Below are 12463 nucleotides of genomic sequence, written 5' to 3'. Positions count from 1 at the left end.
TTTTATACATTGTCTAACTGCTTTCATATTTTTTCCATGTGTTCTCTACAAAGCACTAAGTTCCTAACAATTGACAGAGCATTTTATTTTTGTGGCATAATTTTATCAATTTCTTTATCTATATTTAATTAATTTGCAATTTTAACGATAAAAATTATTATCTTAACAATAGATCTAACTATTTTGACTGAATATGGTTATCTGTATGTTAGTTTTTCTTTAACGGTCACGAGCCTATAATATTTTCATTATCAGGAATTTGATGTTGAAGATATGATAGCAGTAAAAAAGCAACAATAAATAATTTCAACTTTCTTTAAACTCATTGTAAAATTCAGTTACAGGTCAGTTAGTACGTATAAATCTTCCTAATAATAATAATCAGATGGGGATAGGGACTAATCAAGCAGACAGGTCAAGAAATCGCCACTGTACGCGAGAAACGAAGGTTACCAAATCGACAAACTACAGTTGAATTTTTCAATGGACATCATTTAGTACTTTTTAATTATGAAAATAATGTACTCACCTTTATTTATTTAAATAATTTGCATTAATAAAAGCTAACTGCTTATTTAAAACTCCCCATACATGTAGACAACAATATGAATGCAAAAATATTCTTCAATTTCATGGAAAACACGTATGAATAAAAAAATAATAGAAATGTCGTAAAAATATGATGTTTTCCGTTTTTAACCAAGGCCTGAATAATTTTAAAAGAAACCAGATATTTTTCAATAGAGCACTAGCGGTGGATGTAGTTGGACGAGCAAATATATTTCCATGTGACTCTCATAAACGCATTGTTTTTCTAGAAGCACGACATAAAGTGCGATTAAGGCAATTAAGATATACAACTTAATTGTTGGTCTAGCTATTGTATGCAATGCAACATAAATGCAGTTATCTTTATCTATTATGTTTTAGATATAGTTAAATGCAAAATATAACCTTCTCCTGGCATTATTTAAAGCATCGACTTATGCAATATGTATACCGATCTTGTCTCGAAAGATATTATAACCTTTTAAAAAGTAATCGGCCGTTTCTAAATAATGGAGATCATTTTGGAAAGTAAAATAACAGTTTATTCCAAGTTGTGCTAAAAGTGGTAACTTAATTCAGTCATATAGAACCTATCTAGAATATTCAGTCGAAGTCAGGGTGGTAAATGGTCTTTGTGTATCTTTCAGGCCAAAGCCTGATGCCTGCCAATACAATAATTGAGAAAGATGTTCTATACCAATGAAAAAATTTGAATAATTTTATAACAAGGCTAATTATCATTAATTATAATTTTGTAAGACTAAGCTTTGGAAAATGACGTCAAAGAGTTTGGTATTTAGAAAAATCTGGAAGAAAGAAGGAAAAGAGACAAAATTTCAATGGGGAAATGTGGAAATAAGTGCTACTGCAGGTGGAAAAGTTAAGAAAAGTGCGACTGTATCTGCACTATCCGACCGACTCACTCTATAGTTCTGCTCCGCGATCTCCTTCGCCCGCGTGTTGCCCTGGTGCTGCAGGCGCTGCTCCTCCTGGCGGCGCAGGCGCAGCGCCTCGGTGTGCGCGAGCGCGTCCTGCCGCATGCGCCGGTGCGACTGTATCTGCACTATCCGACCGACTCACTCTATAGTTCTGCTCCGCGATCTCCTTCGCCCGCGTGTTGCCCTGGTGCTGCAGGCGCTGCTCCTCCTGGCGGCGCAGGCGCAGCGCCTCGGTGTGCGCGAGCGCGTCCTGCCGCATGCGCCGGTGCGACTGTATCTGCACTATCCGACCGACTCACTCTATAGTTCTGCTCCGCGATCTCCTTCGCCCGCGTGTTGCCCTGGTGCTGCAGGCGCTGCTCCTCCTGGCGGCGCAGGCGCAGCGCCTCGGTGTGCGCGAGCGCGTCCTGCCGCATGCGCCGGTGCGACTGTATCTGCACTATCCGACCGACTCACTCTATAGTTCTGCTCTGCGATCTCCTTCGCCCGCGTGTTGCCCTGGTGCTGCAGGCGCTGCTCCTCCTGGCGGCGCAGGCGCAACGCCTCGGTGTGCGCGAGCGCGTCCTGCCGCATGCGCCGGTGCGACTGTATCTGCACTATCCGACCGACTCACTCTATAGTTCTGCTCCGCGATCTCCTTCGCCCGCGTGTTGCCCTGGTGCTGCAGGCGCTGCTCCTCCTGGCGGCGCAGGCGCAGCGCCTCGGTGTGCGCGAGCGCGTCCTGCCGCATGCGCCGGTGCGACTGTATCTGCACTATCCGACCGACTCACTCTATAGTTCTGCTCCGCGATCTCCTTCGCCCGCGTGTTGCCCTGGTGCTGCAGGCGCTGCTCCTCCTGGCGGCGCAGGCGCAGCGCCTCGGTGTGCGCGAGCGCGTCCTGCCGCATGCGCCGGTAGCGCCGCATCGCGATCAGCCGCCGCACGTGCGACTGTATCTTCACTATGGCCCACATCTTGTGCCCGTACGAGCGCCGAACTAAATAGCCGCGCGCTGCCGCCTGGAATGTTATTTTGTATGTGAGGAATTGGTTTTTTTTTTTTTTTTTTGTAAGGTGTTTCTCAATGTTAGCCAGAAGGGCTATTACATTTTAACGCGGACGCGGGGGTGAACTGAAGGTTCACCCTGGTAGCGACATGCACAAGGGCGTCCCCCCTTGACGGGGATCTCGAACCTCGGCTTGGGCTGTCGCTTGAGTGGAGGATGCCAGAAGGGCCCTAATCGGACGGGGAGGAATTGGTGTTTAAAGCGAGCTATATCCGAAATTTAAATGAGGAATTGCCGTTCAATAGAGATGCAGTATACAGGGTGAAATCGTTAAGTGTGCACAGGCGATTTTTCCGTAAGTATTACAGATAACAAAAAACTTTAAACTGATATCGAAAGTACTTAACCCAATGAGTAAAATGGCCGTAATATTTTTTTTTAAATAAATCGAGAAATATAAAAAAAATTATCTTTAAACCATTAATACATTAATACACTAAGTATGAAATATGAATATCCCATATACATTTAATATGAAAGATTTTAGCTTTCTTTTTCTTTTTTTAGTTTTCTGCTTTAATTACTTCGCAAATTTGAAGTGACATTTTCCACGCTTTTCCCGGACATTTTCACGCATTTTCCGGATATTTTCACGCATTTTCCGTATATTTTCTAGATATTTCCCAGGCATTCCCCAGGCATTTTCCAGGCAGTTTCCGGAAATTTTTGCTGACATTATCCGGGGATTTTCCAGGCATTTTCCACGCTTTTCCCGGACATTTTACGTAAAATATCCGGAAAATCCCTGGGGCATGCCCGAAAAATATCCGAAAAATGCGTGAAAATGTCCGGGAAAAGCGTGTAAAATGCCTGGGAAATCTCCGGAAAATGCCTGGGAAATTCCCGAAAAATGCCTGGGAAATGCCCGGAAAATATCCGGAAAATGTCCGGGAAAGCGTGGAAAATGCCTGGAAAATTCCCGGAAAATGTCAGGGAAATGTCCGAAAATGCCTGGAAATGTCTGGAAAATGCCTGAGAAATACCCGAAAAATGCCAGGAAAATATCCGGAAAATGCGTGAAAATGTCCGGAAAAGCGTGGAAATGCCTGGAAAATTCCCGGGAAATGTCCGAAAATGCCTGGAAAATATATGAAAATATCCGGAAGGAAGGAATCCTAAAAAAGAAAAAGAATGCTAAAATCTTTCATATTAAATGTATATGGGATATTCATATTTCATACTTAATGTATGGGAGGGTTTAAAGATATTTTTTTTTATATTTCTCGATTTATTTAAAAAAAATTATTACGGCCATTTTACTCATTGGGTTAAGTACTTTCGATATCAGTTTAAAGTTTTTTGTTATCTGTAATACTTACGGAAAAATCGCCTGTGCACACTTAACGATTACACCCTGTATACGTGCTGTTTTTTCCTCGTCAATAAAATTGAAGGAATAAAATACAAGGATAAAATTGTTTTGTAAATAGTATAATGAAATATTATTAATTTTTTCCTTAAAATATTAAAGTTTATACGATTTTTTTTTGATGGATAATTTGCATCTTTTAAAAGTGACTTATTATTATTGGTCTAAGATCCGAACATAAGTCGACCTGCACCGGCGTGATAATAGAATGAGACCAATTTAATAATAAACTAGCTGCTCCCCGCGGTTTCACCCCCGTGGCTCCACTGCTGTTGGTCGTAGCGTGATGATATATAGCCTATAGCCTTCCTCGATAAATGGGCTATCTTACACCGAAAGAATTTTTGATTAGCGCGTAGTTCCTGAGATTAGCGCGTTCAAACAAACAAACAAACTCTTCAGCTTTATAATATTAGTATAGATTTAGTGTATTAAAAATGGGTTGACTGGGAAAATCCTGGACAGGACATTTTTAATGAATTAAAAAAAAACATTTTTTTTATTAATTGCTGTATCAAGATAATAAAAAAAAAATATAATAGACTTAAAGTATGAAACCTACAGAATGTGCAGTCATAGTCGTTTTCTAATATTTACCGGGACAAACGGCTAGGTTGGCAGGTATAAACAGGTATGTCGGTACCAGTTACTTTCACTTGATACACTTGATAGCGCTGTTTTATTACAAAATTGTTTTATTATCTCGAAACTGCAATTAATAAAAAATGAAAATAAAAGATTTTTTTAATAATTAATTAAAAAATATCCTGTCCAGGATTTTCCCAGTCAACCCATTTTTAATACATTTTTTAATACACTTAAATTTATTATAAAATTGGTCTCATTCTACGCCGGTGCAGGTCGACTTGATCTTAGACCATATTATAATATTTTTATAAATTTTCTTTTCCCTTAGACTAACCCCGTATTGACAACAAAAATAAAACATTTCTACTAACCTGCAATGACACAATATGTCCTCGCAAATGTCTAAACCGATGCGCCAGGACTCTCGCTCGGATCAAAGCTTGCAGTCTCGCATATCCAACCTTCATTTTATTGTACCTAATTCTCTGCAATTTTCCGCGCCAATGTCGCTGAATTAAAATAGCAGCTGCCCGCATTTTTAAGAACCGTCGCCTGTACACCCAACCTCGTATAGATCTTTGCAATATCAATATTTTTCTAGTTAGAACTCTGTCACGTTCTTGCTCCAGGAATAAGTCGTGAGCATCCTTAAGAAATACTTTGGTATGACCTAGCTGATAGTCTGATTTTCCTAACACGGTGGCACAAATTTTTGCTGTAGCATTCCTACAGTCAGTTTTATGGGCAGGTGGAACACCAGAAATGAGGAAACGATAACGTTCCACGAATTCTTTAAAACTGTGTCGTATCGGATATCCAGCTCTCCTAATTCTTATAGTTTCCATCATGCCAGAATATCGAAGCTGACGGCAACATAATCCTCGATCAAACATCATAGGCTTTTTGAATTCATTCGGCTTGATACATCGGATGAAGAAAGGTTGGCACGTTCCAAGGGTCCTCATTAATAAGTCTAACGATTTTTTGAACTGAGTTGATAGTGTCGGAGTTCGCTTTCTTGTTTCTGATCCCATAACTATATCATCTTGGAAAATTTGTTGAAGGAATTTGTTTGTAGATATATGAATTAACTGTAGCAGATCAGCACTGAAAGTGTCCCGATTTTTCTCTAAGAATCCTCGTGTATCATAAAATACAATACCAGCGAAGTGATTTAATCCAAAACTAGTGTTAATATCTGACTTTGGTTTGAGGTAGTTTCTGTGAAGACCATGAGTTTTGTGCAATTTAGCCAACATTGTTTGGTCCGTACCCTTTGGGAATTTCGATTCCTCATCAATTAACGCCATTATATTCAACTGCTTTAAAGCAATCAAATCTAACGCATCTTGATTGTCAACGAATTCTATATGTTGCCAGTTAATTCCCTCGTGATTGTATTCTTCCTGCTCAAGTTTGAAGATATGCCTAACGAAGAATTGTTGCAGATTTTCATTAGCGAAGTTTATACAAAACTGTTCAAAACTATTGTGGTCAAAGTTTTCGAACCCAAAAATATCCAAGACACCGATAGCAGTACGCATCGTCGCCTTTGGTTTGTATATAGCAGCGTTTATCTTCTTTACAATAGTAACAAATAGTCTGCCATATATTCCTTTTACAAATGCATCTCTGATATCTACCGATTGGTTTTTACTAAGCGTTGAAACAACAGTTTCACCATGAGCAAACAACGTTTTTCTAGTTAAGGCATTTATTAATGATGGTACTGGAACTCCTAATAAATTACCAACTCGTCTGACATTTGATTGTTCTATAATTTCTGTAGCATCCAAATTATCTACTACTGTCGCTTCATATTTTATGTTGCCACAGTGTAAAACAGCTGCTAATAGTTTTAATATTTCCCAAATCTCAGCTTCAGTGAAAAGCAACACTTTCATAGCTGATCGAATGTCAGCAAACTCGGCAGCATCATCTCTTCCTTCACAACTGAAGTTACCACCCTGAAACAATCATTAAGTTTTTTTTTAAATAGAATTAAGTCACAGACTAATCAATACAGATACTTAAATATGAATACTTACAGCAGACAGATATCTATATTCGGATGCATCTCCTAATTCCAATTTTTTCTTTTCTTCTTTAGATAAACCAGCTAGAAGACAGTAAAATACGTGATAATTCCTCTCCTCCGGGCCTTGGAAGACTATTCTCGACTTTTCTAACAAATATTGTTCTATTTTGGCACCTTCGATAACACCGTTGCTATTAAAATGGATATCTATGTATTTACCGAAGCGTGAGGAATTGTCGTTTCTTACAGTTTTGGCATTACCAAAGGCTTCAAGGATGGGATTTGCTTCTAAAATCTGAAATGAAAATGTATGTTTTACATTAATATATTTTGTGAATATACCTTGGTAAGACTCGGTAAGACAGATACGTATATGTAGGGATGTAACTACGGGCTACGATAATACGGGCTAATATAAGATTTTTATTATTAAATAATATTGACCTTTAACATGCTTCTTCGCCTTTAAAGATATAATAAGGTAATAAGATTAATTAATGGACTTAACCATAATCTACTTAGTTCCTACATGAGCATCAAATACTTGCTGTTCAATCCAAGAATGTTCTTGCAAGCAAAAATGTAAGGTACTGCAATATTAGCTTCGAGGATTCAGTCTTCCCAGTACCAGAATCCGCTGGTGACAATAAATTGATCCTGCCTATAGCAGCACATGTGCACGTACGTGTTGTCCTTGACTTACATTCTACTAAAGCCCAAATAAAATAAGTGAAATACCTGTTGTTCAATCCAAGAGTGTTTCCCACTGATCGCTGCGAGGTATTGCAATATTAGCTTCGTAGACTCCGTCTTCCCAGCACCCGATTCACCACTAATAACGATACATTGGTCCTGCCCATAGCGACGCATGTGTGCGTACGCATTGTCACCAATTGCGAATATGTGTGGGGGCAACTCGCCAATCTTCCGCTCCTTGTAGAGCTTTATTTGGTCTGCGGTGTATATGGGCAGGATTTGGTACGGATTCACCGCTACTAGGATGGAGCCTGTGTATGTCTGGAAGTGAAGGGTGCGTAGTGTTAATTAATGTCCATTGATTGTATTTTAAGTAGAAAAACTTAGGTTTTCTGAGGTACTCAATTTCCTAAGGATATCAAGTTATATGGAAGGAGAGGAGTGCTATCAGATTTTACAGCAATTTCAAATTAATTTCCCAATACTAAATAAAAAATACTTACATAAATAAGGTTATCATTGTATCGTATAAGCAGGTTCCGCAATATGCCAGCTTCATGCAGATCGCCCAACGATATCATGTCCTCCACGCCATGCACGGAGGTCGCATGCATGGCCTTGATGCGACGCTCCGGCGGCAGCCATTGCTCTTGCCCGTCGTCATCCCGGACCCGGATCCGCCGGCCCTCCGCAGCGAGCACCCTCGCACCGATGGCTACATCGAACTCTCGACCGGATACTGGCTCGATCCATATGTAATCTCCCTGGAAGGAATATTCCAGACGTAAAGTGGCTGTATTTGAACAGTGACCATGATTTTGGAAAGTTGCTGTATTGACCACGATTTTGGATAAACTAGGAAGGTTTCTTAAAACGTTTTGTGTTGTTGCAATTTCATTCAGAAAAGCCTAAATGGTGAAAATGAATATTTAAGCCATTTACTCAACATTTAAGTGTAGGTATAAGGAGATTGTAATTTATGGATACCATTAATTGAAATTTAAGCAGAACCCACATTCAATATATTTTAAAGCTAATATGGTAACTAGAACGCTAGATTTAAATTGTCATTTGTATTAAATTTCACATCCGACCTTGGCGTGTTCGAGTTTTAAACTTTCTTAATTTATATTTATTCATTCATATTCTGAATAGCAATAAACCTTGAACACATTAAAAATATTAATCTGTATATAAATCTATCTAAACAGCAAAAATATTCAAAAAGGTAACAAATAATAATATAATTATTTAAAAAAAATACATCCGAATTCTTTAAGGGCGCGCACGCACTCGCCTCCAAATAAATTCAATGAATTCTTGTGCGCGTGCGACCGGTAGAGTGAAGACAATGTGTTATGCTTGGGACTTGAAGCTTTGAGTGTCTAGACTCACTTATGCTGCTTGTGAAAGTATCGATTCATTGTTATCAAATAAATTGTTGTTTATTTAATGATTATTATTAATCTTAAATATCTTATGATTATCTTTAAATCTTAAGAGGTGTTGTCGAAAAATTATAAGTAAAAATAAATTGAATTTTTTGTTCTAAGTAAAAGTGGAAGGGAAACAAATTAAAACAGACACTTTTAAAGTAAAGTAATTAAAAGATCATATTATAGTCAATAAAGAAAGAAACAGTAAACTGTTGTATTAATAAATAACAAAGAATTGATATGCAAAGAAAATAACATCTAAAATTGAAGGTTTTCAACCCACCTCAAAAGTAACAAAATCCATCATAATTCACAAACACAGAACAGTAAGTATACATTTTTATTTAAAACTACGAACACAACCGGTGCACAATCTTTGGTAAGAGCGATTGATAAGTTTATCACTTGACCGCAACGTCTCGGGTCGATCGATGATTTACTAATACTCATAATTATCCGTTAAATGTATATTGCTTATTTTTTTTATGAAATATTGAACTAAAACATTAGTAATAGATATAGTAATTTATTTTAATAATATGTGTCAAGTCCTTAAATTATTCTATGGCACAGTTCAGATATATTTCTAAACTGCTATTTGATTCCCAGATCGAAATTAGTAAAACTGAATTGACTACTTTATTTAAACATAATATATACAGGGTGTAATCGTTAAGTGTGCACAGGCGATTTTTCCGTAAGTATTACAGATAACAATAAACTTTAAACTGATATCGAAAGTACTTAACTTAATGAGTAAAATGGCCGTAATAAATTTTTAAAAATAAATCGAGAAATATCAAAAAAATTATCTTTAAACCCTCCCATACATTAAGTATGAAATATGAATATCCCATATACATTTAATATGAAAGATTTTAGCTTTCTTTTTCTTTTTTTGGTTTTCCAGGCATTTCCAGGCATTTTCCGGGAACATCCGGAAAATGCCTGTAAAATATCAAGAAAATCCCCGGAAAATGCCTAGGAAATGCCCGGAAACTGCTCGGAAAATATACGGAAAATGAGTGAAAATGACCGGGGACGAAGTGGAACATACCTGGAAAATCCCCGGAAAATGCCTGGGAATTTCCCGGAAAATGTCTGGGAAATGCCCGGAAAATTCCCGGAAAATATCCGGAAAATATCCGGAAAATGCGTGGAAATGTGCAATGGGAAAAGTGTGGAAAACGCCTGGAAATCCTCGGAAAATGCCTGGAAAATCCTAGGAAAATGCCAGGGAAAAGCCTGGAAAATATCCGGAAAATGCCTGGGAAATATCCGGAAAATGTCTGGGAAATGCCCGGAAAATTCCCGGAAAAAATCCGGAAAATGCGTGAAAATGTCCGGGAAAATTGTGGAAAACGCCTGGAAAATCCTCGGAAAATGCCTGGAAAATCCTCGGAAAATGCCAGGGAAAAGCCTGGAAAATATCCGGAAAATGCCTGGGAAATATCCGGAAAATGCCTGGGTTATGCCCGGAAAATTCCCGGAAAATGCCAGGGAAATTCCTGGAAAATATCCGGAAAATGCCTGGGAAATGCCCGGAAAATTCCCGGAAAATATCCGGACAATGCGTGAAATGTCCGGGAGAAGGATATTTTCCGGGCATTTCCCAGGCATTTTCCGGGAATTTCCCAGAGATTTTCCGGATATTTTCCAGGCATTTCCCAGACATTTTCCGGACATTTTCCTGGCATTTTCCGAGGATTTTCCAGGCGTTTTCCACACTTTTCCCTTTTCACATTTTCACGCATTTTCCGGATATTTTCTGGGAATTTTCCGGGCATTTCCCAGGCATTTTCCGGGAAATTCCCAGGCATTTTCCGGGGATTTTCCAGGTATGTTCCACTTTTTCCCCGGACATTTTCACGCATTTTCCGTATATTTTCCGAGCAGTTTCCGGGCATTTGCCGGGCATTTCCCAGGCATTTTCCGGGGATTTTCCGGATATTTTACAGGCATTTTCCGGGGATATCCGGAAAATGCCTATAAAATGCGTGAAAATGTCCGGAAAAAGCGTGGAAAATGCCACTTCAAATTTGCGAACTAATTAAAGCAGAAAACCAAAAAGAGAAAAAGAAAGCTAAAATCTTTCATATTAAATGTATATATGGGATATTCATATTAATTCATACTTTATGTATGGGAGGGTTTAAAGATAATTTTTTTGATATTTCTCGATTTATTTTTAAAAATTTATTACGGCCATTTTACTCATTAGGTTAAGTACTTTTGATATCAGTTTAAAGTTTTTTGTTATCTGTAATACTTACGGAAAAATTGCCTGTGCACACTTAACGATTACACCCTGTATAATGCAAATAAAATAAAAAAAAAGATTTTTTTGTTTTGTATGTAAATAAGATAGTATATCACAACATACGTCCTAAATGTAAAGCAGACACATCCATTTTCTAGTAATATAACAGAGAATAACCTTAGGTATATTCTTATATGAAAGCACTTTTTTATTTAGAGTTCTATGTCAGTATAAATATTATAAAAGAAGAACTTGACTTAAAAATAACCAATCAGACCATTTAGTTGAGCAATCAAGGTTCTAAATAGACGTATTAATATGTTTAATGGTTATGGTTGTTTCAGGCTTCATATTATTTATTATATAGTATTATTGCTTATTATTATGTATCTCAATTCCATAATACACGGGTACCATCATAAGGAAGGTACCCGGTCCTTTGGAAGGCTTACGTGGGGACACGGATCCAACACGCAGAGGCCCTTTCGAGAACTTTACTGTGTTGTGGGACACTAGCCGCAGCCTGCCCATGACTGCACTATAGAGATACAGCCCTGGGCAGTCCGCGGCCGATGTAGGACTATTGCAAGATAAGGAAACAAAATAAACTGGGCTATGGAAAGGGATGTTAATGGACCGGAATTTAGGACTATGGAGGACTATGGCTATTATTGGCTTATTTTTGGTATAGCTTAAGGAGTTGGGACTTGGGAGTTGGGAGGATGTCTCCCATCCTCCCAACTCCCAAGGAGGAGACGAACAAATTTTCGGGAAAAATGGACCATGTTCGAAAGGCCACAGATTAGTTGTTTTACACTCTAATAGCTATGAGCTAACTGATCCAAACAACATACCAAAAAATGCAGCTCTATATCATGCTTTGCGAATTCAGGGTTTTTTAGTGTCGATTTCTACCGGCCTATGGTTATTTCAATTATTACTTCATGATATAATTGTTTATACAACTGTTATTTTTATTTAATTACAGTATACAAATTGTAGAACTATAGGTATACCGGTTAAAGAAATTATATGCTATAACCACTTTCTAAACTCGTCTTCTATTTTTTCTAGTTTAGAAAGTCTTTTTATCAATTTTCAAAATACCTGCATTTTCATAATAAAATAGATAACTTCGAACAGAACATTATGACTTATTTTAATCGTTGACATAACATTGACTCGCTGCTGCTAATAAAATATATAAAATTGAATATTTATACAAGAAAATTGTAGTTTCAGTTTTAGGGTCATAATAGCGAGCTTATTTAGCCAACGTACATGACAGTATATTTGTATATTATACTGATAATAATTGAATTTAATATAAGAAATATTAGAATTTAGAAAAATAGTGTAGGGATTTTCACAAAAATCTCTAGGTAAACTCGAAGTCGCAGGTGGGCAAGTAAATAATATGTAGATATAAAATATTAAAAAATATGCATCAAGGTCAAAGAAAATTAAATGTAAATCGTGTTGTATAACTACATCGTAGAATTTCAATCAAAAACAAAATAATATTTAAGAGCACACGTTGAATG

At 37.7% G+C, this 12463-nt stretch overlaps 1 protein-coding gene across 1 annotated transcript in view; it reads right to left on the bottom strand.

Annotated features, from left to right (window-relative positions):
• LOC123706483 (myosin-VIIa) overlaps nucleotides 1–12463 on the bottom strand; it is a 43666-nt gene that overhangs the window by 13252 nt on the left and 17951 nt on the right. Inside the window, exons 3-7 of the mRNA XM_045655788.1 lie at nucleotides 7727–7987; nucleotides 7266–7544; nucleotides 6538–6822; nucleotides 4861–6456; nucleotides 2258–2485 (exon numbers count right to left, since the gene is read on the bottom strand). Of these exons, the coding sequence (XP_045511744.1) occupies nucleotides 2258–2485; nucleotides 4861–6456; nucleotides 6538–6822; nucleotides 7266–7544; nucleotides 7727–7987 (2649 nt within the window). The remainder of the gene's footprint in view (nucleotides 1–2257; nucleotides 2486–4860; nucleotides 6457–6537; nucleotides 6823–7265; nucleotides 7545–7726; nucleotides 7988–12463) is intronic.

This window comes from Colias croceus, chromosome 3 (genome assembly GCF_905220415.1).
Source record: "Colias croceus chromosome 3, ilColCroc2.1".
NCBI classification, from domain to species: domain Eukaryota; kingdom Metazoa; phylum Arthropoda; class Insecta; order Lepidoptera; family Pieridae; genus Colias; species Colias croceus.
This window is presented reverse-complemented; position numbering and strand designations above follow the sequence as displayed.